Source organism: Drosophila teissieri, chromosome 2R (genome assembly GCF_016746235.2).
Source record: "Drosophila teissieri strain GT53w chromosome 2R, Prin_Dtei_1.1, whole genome shotgun sequence".
In the NCBI taxonomy this organism is placed as follows: Eukaryota; Metazoa; Arthropoda; class Insecta; order Diptera; family Drosophilidae; genus Drosophila; species Drosophila teissieri.
The window spans coordinates 6,913,297-6,931,181 of record NC_053030.1 but is presented as its reverse complement, the minus strand read 5'-3'; the positions used below and the strand labels follow the sequence as shown (position 1 = coordinate 6,931,181).

At 43.6% G+C, this 17,885-nt stretch overlaps 1 protein-coding gene across 1 annotated transcript in view; it reads right to left on the bottom strand.

Annotated features, from left to right (window-relative positions):
• Positions 1-4,334: 4,334 nt before the first annotated feature.
• Positions 4,335-17,885, bottom strand: part of LOC122613409 (putative neural-cadherin 2) — a 35,119-nt gene continuing 21,568 nt past the window's right edge. The window contains exons 8-13 of the mRNA XM_043787567.1: positions 14,750-17,075; positions 14,178-14,348; positions 11,719-11,960; positions 6,577-6,798; positions 6,313-6,486; positions 4,335-5,870 (exon numbers count right to left, since the gene is read on the bottom strand). Coding sequence (XP_043643502.1) covers positions 5,530-5,870; positions 6,313-6,486; positions 6,577-6,798; positions 11,719-11,960; positions 14,178-14,348; positions 14,750-17,075 — 3,476 coding nt within the window. The 3' untranslated portion in view covers positions 4,335-5,529. The remainder of the gene's footprint in view (positions 5,871-6,312; positions 6,487-6,576; positions 6,799-11,718; positions 11,961-14,177; positions 14,349-14,749; positions 17,076-17,885) is intronic.

Genomic DNA, 17,885 nt, shown 5'->3' with positions numbered 1-17,885 from the left:
TTTGCCGAATGTTTGGTTTACAACTCTTAACAAGCATACAAAGTATAAATACCCTTTTTTTAACTCGAGTGTCTCAAGAATATTCTGTAGATATAATAGAAAATATGTAGATATATGAAACATTAAAGAAATGAGGAAATATTTAAATATAAGTATAATCTAATTATGTGTTAAAATAAGTAACGATCGCTTTAAGAGCGGCAGAGGGTCAGAATTAGATGTAATAGGACAAATGATTTAAATATTCTGGAAACTCAGAGGACGGCGGAATGTAAGAGCTCGTAATACAGAGTTATCGGAAAATAACAGCTTAAACTCATATGAATTCTACGTTACGGGACTCGTTCAAAAATACCTCCTCTGACGTGGAATAGACGGCTATTAGGACTCCACCCAAAGAAGCTTTTTCGACCCTACAAAGAATATAGGTTCCTGACTTTGTCCGTATGTCTGTCCGCATAACCGTCGAATTGCCCATTTCTATCGATATGCTAAACAAATTTAGCAATTTCTCGCTCGGAATCCAACTAGCTGACTTACGGGTATCTGATAGTCGAAGCAAAAAAGTAAAGCGTTCTCCCTACGTTTAATTTATAGTTATAATTACAGAAATATTCTCATTTAAGAGAGAGAAAGGGTTTTGACCACTATTTTCTGGTTATTGCTTTTTCTATTCAGAATATGAAAATGATATCTAATGGAAAGTTGATACTTGAATAAAGCGCATGTACAATGCGACAATGTGTACACTCGACTCCCATATGAATAATTTACATTTCACACTTTTTTACCTTCTTGTTTTTTTTAAGGCTTCTGCTTGACATCGCCGCGGCGACAATTTAGTAATTTAAATTGATTTATGTAACTAGAAATAAATAAAACCGGCAACGCACCGCCGGCGGCCTGCTTCTTTGCTGTTCGCTCTGGGCCACGCTAATTAAATTTAATTTCCCACTGATTAAACGGATTTATTTCGATGTTTTCGAGCTTTCTGGTAGTTTTGACAGCTCTGCCAGGTATTTCTCTTCCACGTTGAATTATTAATTGGGTGATTGATTGTTACACTCGACGTGTGGTCCACGGTCCACGGTCCATGGTCCCCCTCGAATTTCTGCGCTTCGTTTGTTTCGCATTAGCAGCAAGTGAAGTCCGAGGAGCAACTCCGTGGGGAGCTAACTACTCGATGAGGAAGCAGCTTTGCTTTTTATTTATTTGCCGCCTATTTGGGCGTGAGAATCGCTTTTTTCTGGCCTCTTTCCCGACTCCTCCTGCTTCTTTAACAATTGTTGTCTTCAATGAAGCGGCTCGATTAGCTTCGGTTGCCTCGTTGTCAATATTAATGTAATTTGTTGGTACGAAGAGAAATGGCATGTTTTGGGCGTTATTTGGAAGTCTAAGAGCGCTAACTCTAAAATCGCTGCATACTCTAAAAAACACTTGCAGATAATGGTTTGAATGTGTTAAAAGTCCAGTTTCAATCTGCTTGTAAAAATATATGTATCTTGTTTATAAGTACAAGTTGTTTTTAAATACAAGATAAAAGTAGATTAAATAAATTGTTATACCCCGGAAAACAACTATCTGAAATCATTGATAAAACATCCTTAAGTGAATAGCAACAAAAATATGAAATACGAAATTGGCTCAAAAAACAAACTAATCAGAAATATGTAATATTTGACCTGCTATGTTTCCAGTCCCTACATTTTTCAGTTAATTAGACTAATGGCACTTACTATTATTTTTTTTTTTTGAAAACCTCATTCGGCAGTTAGCCACAAGGTTGCCAGATGGCAGGAATCCGAAACGGTTGCTTGTCAAACTATGCGACACATAGGTGGCGCCAAGCCGAATCCAGTTCTGGCGCCAGCTGTCGGGCGCTGTTTGTTGCTGAAATATTTATTATACAGATGGCGCCACAAAATTATTTACTGTCAAAAGCTAATTGTTTTGAGAGATAAATAGAATAATGCATTAAATTTTTTATTAGAACAGTGCTAAACAAATTCAATTACTTTTGCAATCATAAAATTATAAATTATTTGCAGGCAAATACTATAAAATTTATTCGCCACAGAAAAAACAAAAATACGGAATATACCGCATTCCTTTGTTTGAATGCAAAACATCGCTTGAATTTGCCCAACATTAAATAATTATTCTACTCCCATATTAATGAATTGATTTATGTCTTACCTGCTTCCGTTTCAATAAATGTTATAACATGTAATTGAGCTCCATAATAACGTGCTTATTTATTCTGAATTTCGCATTTCAAATAACAATGCTGCGCATTTTCGTGGGCCATTATTGCCGGCCAAATGACGAGGTAAATGCCTTTAATGCATTCGCTCAGAGCCCAAAGTTCACATCCCCCTCCCCCCATCACCCCGCCAACACACCAATATTCAATTAAAAATAATAACAACATCCAGGCTAATGTTCCCTACTATTTTCGTTAAGTAATGGCCAGCGAATGGAAATGGAACGAGCTTTTCAAATGCTCAACAGTAGGGTGCTGATGGGTGGGAAGGGAGGAAGTTCGGCAGTTTGCGGGCTACGAGGTAATCCACAAATATTTTCAGTATTTTCAGACGCGGGCAAATTGGGGCCGAAAATAATTAAGCAAATTGCATGATATTTATTAATAATTTATTCTGTTCAGCGCGGAATATGCAAGTTCATGCGGCAAATCGGGCGAAAATCAATGTAATTAGCATTCATTTTGGATACAAATAATGCACTCGGTTTTCCTTTCCGCTTCATATTCCAATTATTCGCATAAAATCCAGGCGATCTCCTAAAGTCAAGCTATTTAAATTTAAATCGTTCTTAATGCGTTATAAGAAATATGTTATTAAAAAGGGAAATCCTGTCGAAAATCAAATAGAGTGAAACACTTTTCCCTTCCACAAAACGTATGAAAGTTGGTAAACACTTTCAATGTTACTTATTTTCCAATAAAAATTTAATTTCAAACCCTTTTGGTAAATTTGCTTCCATATTGCAGTGCAGTGGACTTTTTTTACACCGTTCATCATGGAATCCTTGTAAGTGATTGTATATGATAATTAGTTACTCTTCTAATGGGCAATTAGAACATGGGTACATATTATATTTCACAAATGTTTCCTTCGATTTTGAAACTGGATAGGTAAAAAGTGGCCTCTCCCCTTCTTTCCCATTGTTTCTCACACAAGACTTCCTTTCGACTGGCTTAGTTTGCTGGAAATGGGATTTAAACTTTACATCCTTAACATCCTTACATCCACAAGTCCTGTTTGCGCACCTGTTCTGTACTGCTATTGTTGTTGCCTTGGGGAAGAACCTTGGTGTTAATGCAACTAATTAGCTCGTTTCCAGGCGGGTCGTATCCCTGCACTTGAACTATTGACTAGCGAATGCTGCCACATTTGCAATTGGAATGTAACGTGTGCGAGAGAAGTGAACTGATGGGCCATCAATATATGTTTTCTTTCCATAATAAGTACGTGAAAGTGAAAAAGGTTACAACTTTGGGAAACAACTTCAGTCTTGCCAGAGTTATCGCCTCAGTGACGGCCATTCAAGTAATCACTGTGGTGAGTAAAACACGACTTTTAACTTACCACCCGTACATAAAGCGATATTTTACTCTGTCAATATAAACCATCAACTTATCCATCCATAAAGAAAGCCAACTGGGAACCAGAGGAGTACGGATATTTGAGGCCTGGCGACCATATTTCATATCGATAGCTCGCCTGGCTCATTTATTATGCACCGTGAAGTGCTTTTTTTCGCCCTGCTAAATCCACAGTTGGGGAACAAAAAAGGGAGAAATTTCAAAGGTCACCGCTCAAAATTTTTTACGGCCTAGAAGAGATGGCCCCAAAACTGGTGGTTCATCCAGCCGGCTGACAGCTTCTGGTTTCTGTAAGAGGCAATGCATGTTGCCCTGTCAAACGCTCCGTTGAACTTTGCCTTTGGAGGAGGCGCCCAAAGTGGCTTCCTCTCTGCGGCTTCCATTTGGACACCTTTGCCGGGACTTAACGGCGCGTTTAGGACACCAAATGCCGCAATGTCTGGGCCGGAAGTGGAGGCACCAAGCGTCATTAGGCAGTGTCAACAAGCGGATTGCCGGCAATGACGCTTGGCTGGCATCCAGAAATCCGAAATGCGAAATGCGAAATACCGAAAATTGCAGGCGGTATTGGCAGGGAAATTAGTCTGTGCGGCAGTTGATACACGTATTTTTTTGGGGCTTTATTGATTTTTAAAAAATTATGCTTAGACGCTAGCTACTAACAAATTGTCCATTAACTAACGTAAATGTAATTAACCATTTGCTTCGTTTATGACTCATACTTTAATACATATTACAATATTATTCTTAATACTTCATTTTCTGTACGGTTGGTTGTGTAGTTGCTAGTAAATGCAGAAATATGAAATTGGTTTGATCAACACTCGTATTTGGGTTCGGTTTCCTTTTCTTTCGGTAATCGGTAATTAAATGTAGCTTTAATTGTTGTTAATTAGTCTATTAGTTGTTTGGTTTTGTTTTCCTTTCTATGCTATAGTAGCCATTAATTTAGTCGTAAAATTACAGAATGGAATATGTACAAAATTATGTTACAGTAGAGCTTCCCTTTACCTTTCGGTTTACCTTTCATTTTCACCAAAGTTAGTTATGATTTTCGTACTTTTATTAAATTTCCACCTCGTCCTGCAAACTTTTGTGGCTGCGTTTCAGCGCGCTGGTTTTCCAGCCCGGCTTTTCCTGCTTTTCCGGCTTTCCCGGTTTTCAGGTGCCACCTGGCTCGGTGGCATTCGGACACGTTCCCCAGTCGGCGGCACACAAATTTAGCAACGCTCAACATTTTCTGGGAGCTGTCCGAGTTCCGGTTTAGTTTGGTTCAACTTACGTGCTAGAGAGTTAACGGCGTATTTATAGTACATGGTCTTTAACTAACGTATAGCAAGTTTTATAAACTCTTTTTCATTGTAGTATGCTTAGTGTAATCATGTAATTTAATTCGTAGAACTATTCATCGACTTCTCAGTTGGTTCAGTTGAATTTCAGAGAAGATGAGCTTTGAAAGGAAGACACAGAAGGATGTTCGAAAGAAGGTGGCCAGGGAAAGTCATACGCTTTCGCCTTTCAGTGGATTAGCTGTAGTCTTAAAGTTTTAAAAACTTGAACAAACTATACATAATTTAATACTTCTTTAAATCATTTTTCGCAGACTCACGCATTTCTTAATAGTGAAACTTAACAGCGCGGATTATGTTCCTTACTTTTCCTTTCGAGGAGCTTGAGCAAATAGTAAAGGAAGTGTCCTTCTCCGAGGATCAGCTAGCATCGCATATGAGTGAGAAACACCTAAAACTTAAGTTAGTCTTAAATTCCACAGTTAGCCACATGTACACACAATTAACCCTAACCTGACACACGAACACACAAAACACCTGCTTCGTTCTGGGGATTCCCCCATCGTCGTGCTTACAGCTGAAACATCGTTTTAACTACAACTTAACTATTTATTTTTATAATACAACTTTATCGCCATCCGGCAGTGGCACTAACCCACTGCTAACTCCGCAGCCGCCGCCTCCAGGACCTGCTCCACTTCCCGTCGCCACCACTGCCAGCACATTGCCCGGAGTCCCAGATCCACCTCCTCCTCCTGCTCCACTGCCTCCCAGCGGCGATGATGATGAGGCTCCAGCGCCAGCTCCAGGTCCGGGTCCATCTCCAGATCCTCCTCCGCCATCCGACGGCAGCTGGCTGGCTTTCGCCTTGTTGTGCACGTACATGGCGGCCAGGGCATTGAAACGTGGACCCCAGTTCTGCAGATAGTTAAAGTCTTGATTCTCATCATCGGTGCCTGGAATTGCACAAGAGGGAGAGTGGGTTAAAGCGATTTCTGCGGAACGTGGGGAAAGGATGTGTCGGAAATGGCCGTAAAATTACGATATTTGATTGAACTCCGAATCTCGTTTGTGCTCGGGGTGATTTTAAATAGTTTAAAGCAGGCGGCAGTCAAGTGACGATTTCCATTTAACTCGCAGGCCAAGGAAAGAGTTCTAGAAAAACTGCAAGCTCAGTAAGCTATTGGAAAACTTATTTAATCGCTCTTAAAAAAATTAAATTATACTAATTTTCTTATGTGCAATAAAGGCACGATTGGAGCATCAATACAAAACCATGGAGTAATTTTGCAATCAAAGCAATGGAGCTCTTGGAACTTTAATTCCTTGAGTTTCAGCTTTTTCCGTTTAAAAGATTGGCAACGTTAAGTCTAGGACTTAAACACAAGAGGTCCTTACCAGAGGCCAGCGAACTGAGCGACTCGGCGATGCTGCCGCTGCCCTCGAAGGTGAAGTTGCGCAGGTCGTCGAAGGGCGGTGCGTTGTTGTCCTTGTCGATGCGCTGCTTCCGCTCCTCCATCAGATAGGCCACGTTCAGCTCCTGGCCAGGTGGCAGCAGCGTCATCACGGGGTCTAAGTGCAAACAACCGCCCAATTACTTGGCCATGTCCCAGTCGGTATTCGGGATTTGGGGTTCGGGCACTCTGCGCCGCGTGTACTCACAGATTATGGGCATCTTGCAGGCGGCGATGTCCGGCGGTCCTCCCTGGGCGCTGATTGGTATTTGCAGTGGCGTGATGTCGAAGGCCGTCATGTCGTCCTCGCCGCCGCCCTCGTCCTCGTAGCTGATTACCGTCTCGCGGACATCCTTCTCGGGTCCGGAGCGCTTCTTCTTCTTGGTCGTCTTGCGTTTGCGACTGTATAGCACGAAGATCAGTGCGAGAACTGAAAGGCAGGTGGAGAACATGGGTTAGTTGCCTGATTTTTAGCGCGAAGAGTGGCCGCCATCACACATTTCGTTGGGTAAACAGTAGTAAAAGTTTTGCTACTGCAATTATCTTTTACCTTCAATAAATGGAATTTATAAGTTAGTCGATTTAGTCAGTAGTTGTTAATTTAATTAGTGGTATTTTACCCCCAGAAAAATGAGTGACTCTTGTCTAATACTCGTATATAACTCAACTTTTAGCTCCGCAGTTTTATTATCATTTGGAGTATTTATTCTTTCCTTCCTCATGGTATTCTTTAATATCTTAAAAAACTAACTAAACATTTCTGAGCTCCATCTGTTTTTGTTTTTCTCCTGGTTGTCTTTCTTATTAAAATCCCCTTTCCCTCCAAAAGTCTATATTCGCTTTTTGCGCAATAGAATAATGAACTGGAGTTGTGCAACAAAAACTTAAAGCAAGAATGGAAGTCTGTTGGGTGTCTGTTAACTGTCAGTGGCACAACTACAGCTTCATTTTCATTTAATGAAGGTAATTAAATGTAGGAAAAATTGTTGTCTTGTTTTTGCTTCCGCGTCCCCACACTTTAGCTATATACATATAAAAATAATAAAACTACGCCTTAACTTTTTGAATATGAAAGCTTTGAATGCTCTTGTAACCATCCCCAACTTTATATGAAAATTTATTTAAAAAGACACTTATATACATTTGTTGAAAATAAACTTTAAAACTACCCTGTTACCAAATTAGAGCACGTTATGGTATCTTGTTTATATTTTTCGATTGTTTCTATTTATAATTTATATTGTGGCTCGTTAAATTAATGACTGAAATCAATATGCCCTCCGCAAGTGATTTAAATTAAATCCAGCTGAGTGTAATAAGGTTATGGCCCTGGAACGGTGCCAACAAATAAAGCATTAGAAATTTAAGAAGATAATGGTAGCAAGCCGCATCCAGTGCCATCAATTACAGGAAATCAACTCGCCAGTAGAGAAATGCTTTATGCTCCGTCCTTATAAATGAACTTTGTGCCTGTCTCTGCGAAAGTCAGCTGGCAGTTATTGCAACTAATGAATCCGCTTAGCCCAGAAGAAATGCCGGGGCATTAAAAACCAAAAAACGGGGTTGGGCAATCCCAACCCAAGGAAACATTCTTGGCTGGCATGTCATTTTGGAGAAGTCGTGCCAGAGTTTTAATTATTTTTACTTAGCTGTTTGCTTAACCCCACAGTGCCGGAGCCCAGTTAATATTCCTGTCAACTGAAGCGCAAATGATAAAATGCAAGTCTACGAGTGAGTTTCTCTTCTTGTGGTCGTCTTTTCATACCCTTCCAAAGGGCAACTTGACTTCCGTTAGAAGTTTGCGACCCACTGAAGTAGTCATTTGCATATATGTATGTATGTAATCTTGATCAGTATCAACAGCCTTCTCGATATGGCCTTGTCGTTTTTCCCACTGTCCGTCCGTCCGTTTGTCGGTCCATTTGTCCGTCCGTTCGCTTTTGCGAAAACTAGTCTCTTAGTCTTATTGCTATATGCATGTAACCTTCCCAAAAGTCTTATTTCTATTGAAGGTACACAGTATATGAACTTGAACGGACTGGATCGATATAACGCATTATCTTGGTCATTTGATCAAGATCTGAAGTAACAGTTGCAAAACAAGTTGAATTGAAACTCGAAAGGAAAGAAATAATAGTTTCCTTGCATTTGACCATAAAGTGTCTTATTCGATGATTACTGTAAGGGAATATAAGCTACGGCTTGCCGAGAGTAGAGTTCTTTCTTGTTTTTGTGTTTCCACCGAGCAAAAGCAAGCCGACAAACAGAAGGAGAGTACTTGGGAGTTGCCGAGAATATGTTGCAGTGGCTGAGTGGAGGGAACTTATTAATAACTTTATGCTACTTAAGCAAACTGAAGAATAAAGGCAAACGCAGAAAGGACACCAAACTTAACAAGTTTTCATGTTACAACGACTCGGAGTCACTCGAAATGTGCATTTGGAATGCGAATGTTTTTGGCCGACTTGTAATCCGCTTAGCTGCAAATGACTGTCAAAGTGGGGACCACTATGTTATCCATCCATCGGATCCGATGGGGTGTTCCCCACATCCATTCACTACCCCATTCAAGTCGTCCTGTGTCTCTGGGAGCTGGAAAGTTTAATGCAACAATTACAGCATAAAGTTGCAACAGCAGCAGCAGCAGGACACAAAACCCAAAGCCACAACCGAGCACCGAATTGAACCGAAAATAGTTTACTACCAGTTCTTGGCCCTGGCTTGAAGTGCATTAAATTTGTCTCTGGCCGCAGAAAGGAGCGACAAAACTTTCTAAATTATCTGCCGCACAAGTTTTGCTATTAATGTGCCACCCCATCCAGAAAGAACCAACGGAAATCTTCGATAATTCGTCCAAAAGCGAAGCGCACCAAATCTGTTTTCGAAACTTTGGCAAATCAGAGAAAATTTCAAGTTTCCCATGACTGACAGGACTATTTTTAATTGTTTTGGCAGACGTGGCTATAATTTTGCTGTTAAGTAAGGGAAATAGAGTAGGATGAAATAAAAAAGTCCACCTGTTTTCAGAATTTAATTCCTCTTTGTAGATTTAGCAGCCATTATTAACACAATTAAGCTGGCACGCCAACGTTAAAACGTGCTAAATAAATATTTTTTGCCCAGGGAAAGTTATGAATCTAGTTTCCCGCTCAAACGTGCGGAAAAATCCAACTGCACAACAAAGCACTGAACTTAATTATAAAGCTGGCCAATCTGCTCCTTAAATTTTCAGCAAAAATATCTTATGAAAGCCCAATTTAAAGGCTGCGTTTGGGATAGATGGAACAGTGTTTTGCTAAGCAGGCCAGGGCCAACTGTTCATTCATCAACCTTTAATCAACATTACCTCCGACAAGAAAAATAAAACAAGAGCTGGAGCCCGAAAAACTGCTGCACAACAGCCGGAGGAGCAGGACGAAGGACGAAGGCGCAGGACGAAGGAAGAAGGGAGCAGCAGCGTCTAACCTACATAAAAACTAGCAAAAACAAAGCCAAAAATATCCTGTAAGATGAACAAAAGCCTGGGAGGACCGAAAGCTCTTTAACGGCCTTTGTTTGCACTTAACTGCAAAAGGACCAAGTTCCCCAGTACTTGCTCCACTCGGACACTTGAAACCTTATGCTAAAATACAGTTCAGCGATTCACAGATTACACTGAAGCATCCTGCGCTCCTGCGCTCCTGCGCTCGGCACGAACAGGACATGAAAAAGCGTCGACTGTAAATAATGCTGGATAATTATTTAGTTTGTCCTGCCACCACCTCTGCTCTCCGGAGCTCCGGAACTACGGAGCTGGGGAACTTTACGCCACTTTACGGCGAATCAACACAAACGGGGGAGGACAGGACTGCGGCTGTCAGATTTTATGTCTTCGGCTCCTCAGATATTTTCACATCATAAAAAAATTGAAAGGAGGCGCAGATGAAAGTGCTTCTGTGCGACGGCTGGCCGTTTATTTATTGCGCCTATTTTGCGGTTTAGCGGTTTTATGGCCACTTTAGGCCTTTGTTTTCCCGCCCGCAGCGAACTGTGTAATTATCTGCCTTAGCGGCGACTAATTAGCTCATCCCTGGCCTTTTGTTGCTGCCTGGATTGTGATTGTGTTGTTCCCAGCTGCAACTTTGGCGCAAGTACTCATTAAAGTTGGCCCAAACGCGGCCGGATAAATCAGCGTCACTTTTAAATGTGGCCCAAAGTACGAGAGTACCAAAGTAAATGGCCTACGGCGCTTGCCAGAATTCACGGCATTCACGAAAGAGCCAGAAATATATGTGCGGCTGTGGATGTGGATGTGGATAAAAGCCATCCGAAACAGGGCCCAAAGTGTGGCGCTAATTGAAAATCCCTTCAAATCCCAGACGAGCTGGCGAAACGAAAATAGATTGTCGTGCATTGCGTGCGAGGAAACGCATTTGCATTGGACTGACTGGAAGTGCGGAGTGGGAAAAATAGCCGAATGGCCAAAGCCACTTAACACTCGTTCGCCAAATCCATTAAGTGGCCGGAGCCTGGCTGAATTTTATTCTATTTTCTGCGATTTTTTCGAGCAATAAAATGTTCCTAATTGGCTTTGGCGGCGTTTTTAAATTCCAGCTAAAAATTTTAGTTCCTTTTTCTGTTCGACTCTTAGGCTAAAACTAATTGGATTATAAGTTTGTCAATAGCAGAAAGAATGTCAAAAATTATATTTAAATAGATGATAAAATAATTGGGCAGTTTTTTCTATATATTTCACATCGATTACTGTTTATATATTAAGGTACGTATGATGGAAGGCTTTTTGTTCACGTCTTTGAAATTTTCTGGAAAATTTCTACAAGCTCTGCAGGCGAACGAAACTTTTCTGCACTTTTTGCCAAGCTTAATTAGCCACTATGCAAATATTTTCGTGCTCCTTTTTCCTTTTTCCGCAGCTAAACTAACAAATTGCCCCTGTCTGGGCATAAAAAAGTGTGGCAAAAATAAAGCAACGAATGCAGGATTTGTTGCCACTTTATGTTGTTGAAAATGCATGGCTGCCTCCCATGTTAACCCTTACCTTTTTATTTTTTTAGCCCCACACGGCCACGACTGTCCAAACAGATGTCAGTGTCGTTGTATTTTTTTTGCTTCTTGGTTTTTTTTTGGAAGACGGGCTTCCCCCAGCAAATTGCATTAACATGGAGGAAGTGTGTGTTTTTGGGTGGGGGCGTTGGGTGGGGCCAAGCAAAAATGTTGCAGCTTAAGCCGCTTAATTGTCGCACATGAATGGGAAAATTCGGCGACTCGGGGGAGGGGAAGGGGCTCTAGGGTGGCAGGGGCCATTTAGTCTTCACTTGCGGTCACCCCCTACTACTACTCCACTACTTACTCAGTATGATAATCAGGCAAACGAATATGGCCCCCAGGGCGCCCATGCTCAGCTTCAGGCGCTGGCCCTCCTGCACCAGCTCGCAGTTCTCGCCCCAGTAGCCCTCCGGGCAGATGCATCGATACCGGAGCCGGGGCTCCAGATTGATGCAGGTGGCTCCGTTCAGACAGGGCAGGTCCAGGCACTCGTTGCGGTCCACACATCCCTTCGTGTCCGAGGACATGATGCGCCCCTCGCTGCAGCTGAAACGACAAATTCGCCGGACGCGAGAGTTATTACGAATTCAGAGGCGCTTACTGCAATGGAGAGCGAAACGTTTGCCACAAGCATTTCCCTGCTTTTTCCTAGATACCTAATAACTAAATAACTGAACTCTGGAATGGGATGGAAAATGTATGCTGGCGCAAGATTTCTCTGCTACTTTTCCTGACACTAGCCACAAACTCAAACATTTTAAAACGAGAATGTAATATACAAGCACTTTTGGCAAAACAAAATTACCAATTAAGGTAAGAGACAAAAAATAGTATACATTAGTAAAAAAATAAAATTAAAAATAAAATGTACAAGTTTAAGATTATCATTCCACATTTACTCTTAATAATATGTGTAATACTAAGGGTACATATGTATATTACTTTAATATATTTTATTTTAAGTCAGTAAATTTACCATTCGAAACTAAGTAAATAGTTTTAAAACACGTGAAATATACAGAAAAAAAGTGTAATTCTGGCTTTCAAAATTATAAGCGGAACATTGTAAAGTGCGCTTTTGTTCGGCGCATTTCTCCCCGAAATAAAACTTTTTATTTTCACACAAAGTTGTGCAGCCAAGGGATGGCATAATTTCCCCCATGAGCTGGGGCCCTCTCAAATATTTTCCAAAGCGCATTAAGGGCGTGAAGTTTTGGTTGGACTCGAATCCCTGGACAACTCGGCGATGGGGAAATTAAAGCTTTAAGCGCGGCGAAAAGGACTCACCCCTCGCACACACTTTGCACATTTAAATTGAAGTCATTCCGTATTCCAATTGAGGACAGCCCCTTGTCCGACATCTTAGTGTCCTGAGTGAGTGACACAAATTCCAGCAGAGCACTGCGTAAACTGCTGCCCACAACTGGCAACGAAATTGAGGCTAAAGTAAGCATAATTTATGACACGTCGCCACCTGAAGGCGAGGCGTGTGACACTATTTAAATTTCTCTATTTCTGCTCAAAAAAAAAAAGAAAAAAATCCAAAGGAAAAGGAAAAGACCGCAAGGATGCTATCCTGGCGAACACGTGTTAGAAAGCAGCAGGCCCAGATGTTCCTGTTCCCGAAAGCAAATGGAGCGAGAAGCTCACAGCTGGGGTGCTTAGTCTCCTGCCCGAATGGCGGAGCAGCGACTAGGACATGATGCAGTGCAAGATTGAGTGTCCTCGCCGCTGTCGACGGCTCTCAAATGGAGTCACTCCGCAAAACTAATGACGTGGAAAATGTGCTCTGCTCTCGGCGAGGCAACTGCCACTTTCATCGCCACATTCACAGCCACCTCCACAGCCACCTCCACATCCACCTGTATGGACCACCGCCACTGCGACCCATCATTGATGAGGTGCTGCGGAGCAGGAGCTCCAGGATCACGAGTCGTGCCCCAGATTTCCGACCATCCCCAGCCGGGAAAATGTGAAAATTTCCATGTGCAAACACTCGGAAAATACACACATTTTCGAACAATATAGTCGAACCGAGTTCAATGAACACGACGGAAAGAATTTGAAGCTTAGGACTTAGGAACTTCAATAAATAATATAATATTAATACAATTGCCATTCCCTAGAAGATAAAATAAAACATTAGAGGCAAATAAATATTGATGCTCTCAAATAATAATAGAATATTTTGTAAAGTCCTTCATCTTCTACTTTAGTTATTAAATTATTGGCTAATTCATTTTGTAGTTATTTTATGTGGCTACATTTTTCTCAGTGTCCATTTCCACTGCTTGCGGTGCCCGAGTTGCATGAGCGAAGGCAGACAGGCAATGACAATTGATATTATTTGTTTTGCATTCGGAGTCAATTTGCTGTTTGGCATTGTCTGTGCGCCTGCAGTTGGAAAATGGCAGGGGTCTTTCTCGGAAATAAATAGATACGAGTATGCAGCACTCCTGGCTGCTTTTATCGAAATGGCGTTCGGTTCTCAAAGTTATGTTTCCTTGCATTTGGCTCACAAGTCAAACAGAGCCAGAAGTCTGTGAGGTAATTAGGTAAATTCGATCTTCTATTGTCCAACAAATAGTTATTTTATTTGTAATTGATATTGCTCCGATTTAATTACTACTTTTGGCCTGCCTCCGCAGGCAAAGGCGAACAAAGGGGACTATAATTAAATTGGAAGTCCAATAAATTACTGTGCACCGTTCACGGAGCACAAAGGGCATGCCCAGGAAGTGCCTCCCAAAGAGCCATACTTACGTGCACTCGTACTCGTTCCACAAGTCGACGCAGTCAAAGGGATCGGGGCAGATGACATTCGAGCACGGCCTGTTCGAGGGGCAGTTCCTTTCCAGGTTGCGGGCCATCGTCGCCTGGCCCCATTGGGTGCCGTTCATGGCGGGCGGCAGGGGCAAGTGTTTTCCATCCAGCCTGTTGGGGGAAAAGGGGGGAAAATGGGAAAACTACGCATGAATGCCGGCAATCGAGGGGCTGTAAGACTGAGTCCTTTTCCTTTATCTTTGGCTAACAGATGTTGAGATGCTAGGGAGAGCCATATATTTATTGCATTCCTACTGCTGTGTGCTGCCTTCTATCGTAATTTAAAGTTAATACCCCTTCGCTCTTAGGTTCCACATTACAACGTTACAATTTCTGTTCATACTAAACTGTACAACTTTTACATTAATTTTGAACAGTCTGTTGAGCTGAGTGAATATTTTGAATTTTCCTAAAGCAAACGGTGCAGTCTGTTAGTAAGGCACATTTGGTATTACCCCCTTGAAAAGGGAGTCCCTCCAACGCAATTAGCCCTAATCAGCATTTGAGCTTACCTGATGTCGTCCAAGCAGCTCCTCTGGAAATCGGATTGCACCTCAAAGGTCTTGATTCCCGTATACTCGGCCTTGCCGCCCGCATAAACGCCCTCCTGCTTGTCGATGCTCAGCCACTGGTGTCCTGCGAAGTGAAAGGACTCGTTGTACCGCCTCGACTCCCCGCCATCCAGCTCCATTAGAGCTGCCGATCCATAGCGACTAATGCGAATCACATGCCACTGGCCATCGTTCACTGCGATGGCGGTGAGGGTCAGCAGCTGCTCCTCGTTCCTCATGGAGTTCAGATTGTAGCGGAACTGGAGGTGGCCCCTCCGCAGTTCCAGGATGGCGTACTCCCTGTGGTGCTGATCACTAACCCGGAACAGTTCGCCTCCCTGCTCTCGAGTTCGAAATCTCAGCTGCAACTGGGTGGAAAACCTGTCGGGCTCAAAGCTGAGGGCGAATTTCACGTAGCTCTGGGCCTTGAAAGTCGTGGGAATGGTGGGCACATTGCAGCCAGGACCCATCCAACCCGGCTGGCAGTGGCACTTGGCCTGCACCAGGCTGGCCACACAATTTCCGTGCTCCCAACAACGAGCTGTGTGCTCGGTTTTCAGGCAAACTTCGTCGGTCTGCGGACAGGCGGGAAAACTGTTCCTGGCCAAAGCGGGAAAAGCCAAATCGTAGTGCTCCGAGTTGTGGACAACGTTGCGTATGCAGCCATCGAAGCCCTTGGAGCTGAAGGCGTACTGCCAGTTGTACAGGGTTTGATCGAAGTGCTGTCTATAGAGGCCGCCCAGCTGAAGGGGTTGATTCAGGTTCAGGGACTCGGCGAAGGGGGGAATTTGTCCTCTCGCCTGGCAGGCATTGTCATCGAACTCCGGCGGAGTGCCATCCTCCATTTCGGAGACCAGAGCAGTGCGACAGAAGTCCACCACCATGCGGACATTTTCGGAATCCCAGAAAACATCCAGGCGATGCCAGACACCATCATCCAGGGTTTTCTTCGTCTTCACCCGCAGCTCCAAAGTTCCCGAGCCGAAGTCGATGAGTAGCCGCGGGTAGCCCTGCTCCAGTTCGATGGCTATGAAGTCGCTGATCACGGTTTCATCGGGCTTTGGTGGCACAATGGGTCCATTGTACAGTATCAAGCCGTCTGCCACGCGAGTGATGAACTCCAAGCTGAGATGCGACTCCTGGCAGAGTTGCAGTGGAGGATACCAGGCCCAGCCATTGCCGCGAAAGCTCCTCGTGGACTGCTGGCATCGCGGGCCATTGTAGCCCACTGGACAGGCCACACATTTGGGACCATTTCGGGTTTCCACACAGCGACCGCCATTGTAGCACAGGTGGGTTCTGCAGTTGTGGTCCTGGTGGGTGAAGTTCCTCGCGCGGCAAACACACTGAGCACTGATGTCCAGGCGAACACCCACCAGAGCCGTGCGATTCACACTAACCGTGTAGGGCTTCTTGCCCAACTCCACCTTGGAGGTGCAGGAGTTGGAGCCACACTTCCCCTTGCCTTCGTGCAAGCACTCGTTTATATTGACCATGGTGATGTTCAGGCCCACGTCCTTCTCAATCTCCTCGCGATGCATTTGCACCACGCCATTCAGGCGCACTGCCTTGAAATATGGCTGCTGAGTGGCAGAACGGGCTGCGAAGTGGACGTCGGTGAGGGGATAGGGGAAACCTTCCTTGAGTTGCACACTGAACACGTCCACATTATCCCTATCTGTGTACAGCAGCTCGGCCAGCTTGTTGCGAAATCTCTCCAGCTTGGAGGGCTCCACTTGGTTCTTAACTGGGTTCCAGGTCCTAACGAAGTCCTCGTCGGTTATGTGGGACAGTCTCATGGATCCCGCCTGCTGCACGGCCTCTGCTGTTATGTCGCGCACTGTGACGCTGAGGTTAGCGGGAATGTCCTCCTGACCGTGCTCCCGATCGTAGACCTTGAACCGCAGCTGGTAGCGACCTCTTCTCGTCCCAGCCCTCATTGTTAGGATTCCAGTGTCCGTGTCCAGCTTGAATCGCTGGTGCTCCTGAACCTCCCAGTAGTACTTCTTGTCCGGCACATCCCAGTCGTCGGGATCGTTGACGTAGACCCTGCCTATCGGCGTGTCCTGCGACTGTCCTTGGTAGTTGTACACCAGCACGGATTTGCTGCCGGGCTGCATTTTATTATCATTCACATCGCCGATGGTGAGAGTGAGGGTACTGGTGCCCGTCATGGCAGGAGCTCCATTATCCTTGATCTCGATGGGGATGGCATAGCTCTTCTGCACCTCGCGATCAAAGGGACGCAGGGAGGAGATGATGGCCACCCCATTTCCACTGTCACCTCCTGAAAGGATATATTAAATTAGTAGGGAAAAATTGTAGTAGTGTAAAGTATAGTTTTGTACGAGAATGGTGTTGAAGAGAAAAGCGAATCAATATTCAAAGCTCGCCAGATCGGAAACCGCGGCTCTGCTCCACTGCATTTTCCAAACTAACCGGAAAACGCTAAAACCAAACAACTTGCAATTCGAAACCGAACCACTTCGCAACTTTCCCTCCGCTCCTCGGCACTCGGCACTCCATTCAATTCGATTCATTCGAGGCAATTGCCACACAATCAAAGTCGAAATCAAACGCTAAGCCAAACTGTGTTTGCATAGTAATGGTGATTGAATTATGTTCCAGACAATCAGCATCATCAGCATTGTTTGTGCCACAAAGTTAGTAACCAACCAACAAAAAAAAACGAAAAAATTGCACTGTAAAAGCCAACTGAGAGATAGAGAAATTGGTCGAAATGTGCCACAGAATCAGAGAAATAGAAAGCGATGGAATGGATGTGGACAGGACTCAGCCTCGAGGCTTCATCTCGGTTGGTGCAGTTGACCATGTCCGGCAGGCTTTGTTTTCATTGCGATTTGGTGTTTTCCTTTCATGGGTTTTCCCTAAGGAAGGAGTATATGCACGAAACTGAAGTTCTTTCTTGATACAACGGTTTTTCGATTTTTTCCTATCCCTATCTGAGGCCTAACATGAGGCCTCACATGAATGCAAAAATCAACGAAGTAAATTGAAGCTGTGTACAATTCTGTGTACTAAAGTTTTTGGTTTTATGTAATAAATTCCAAGAAAGGCTTTAGTTTGGCTTAAGAAG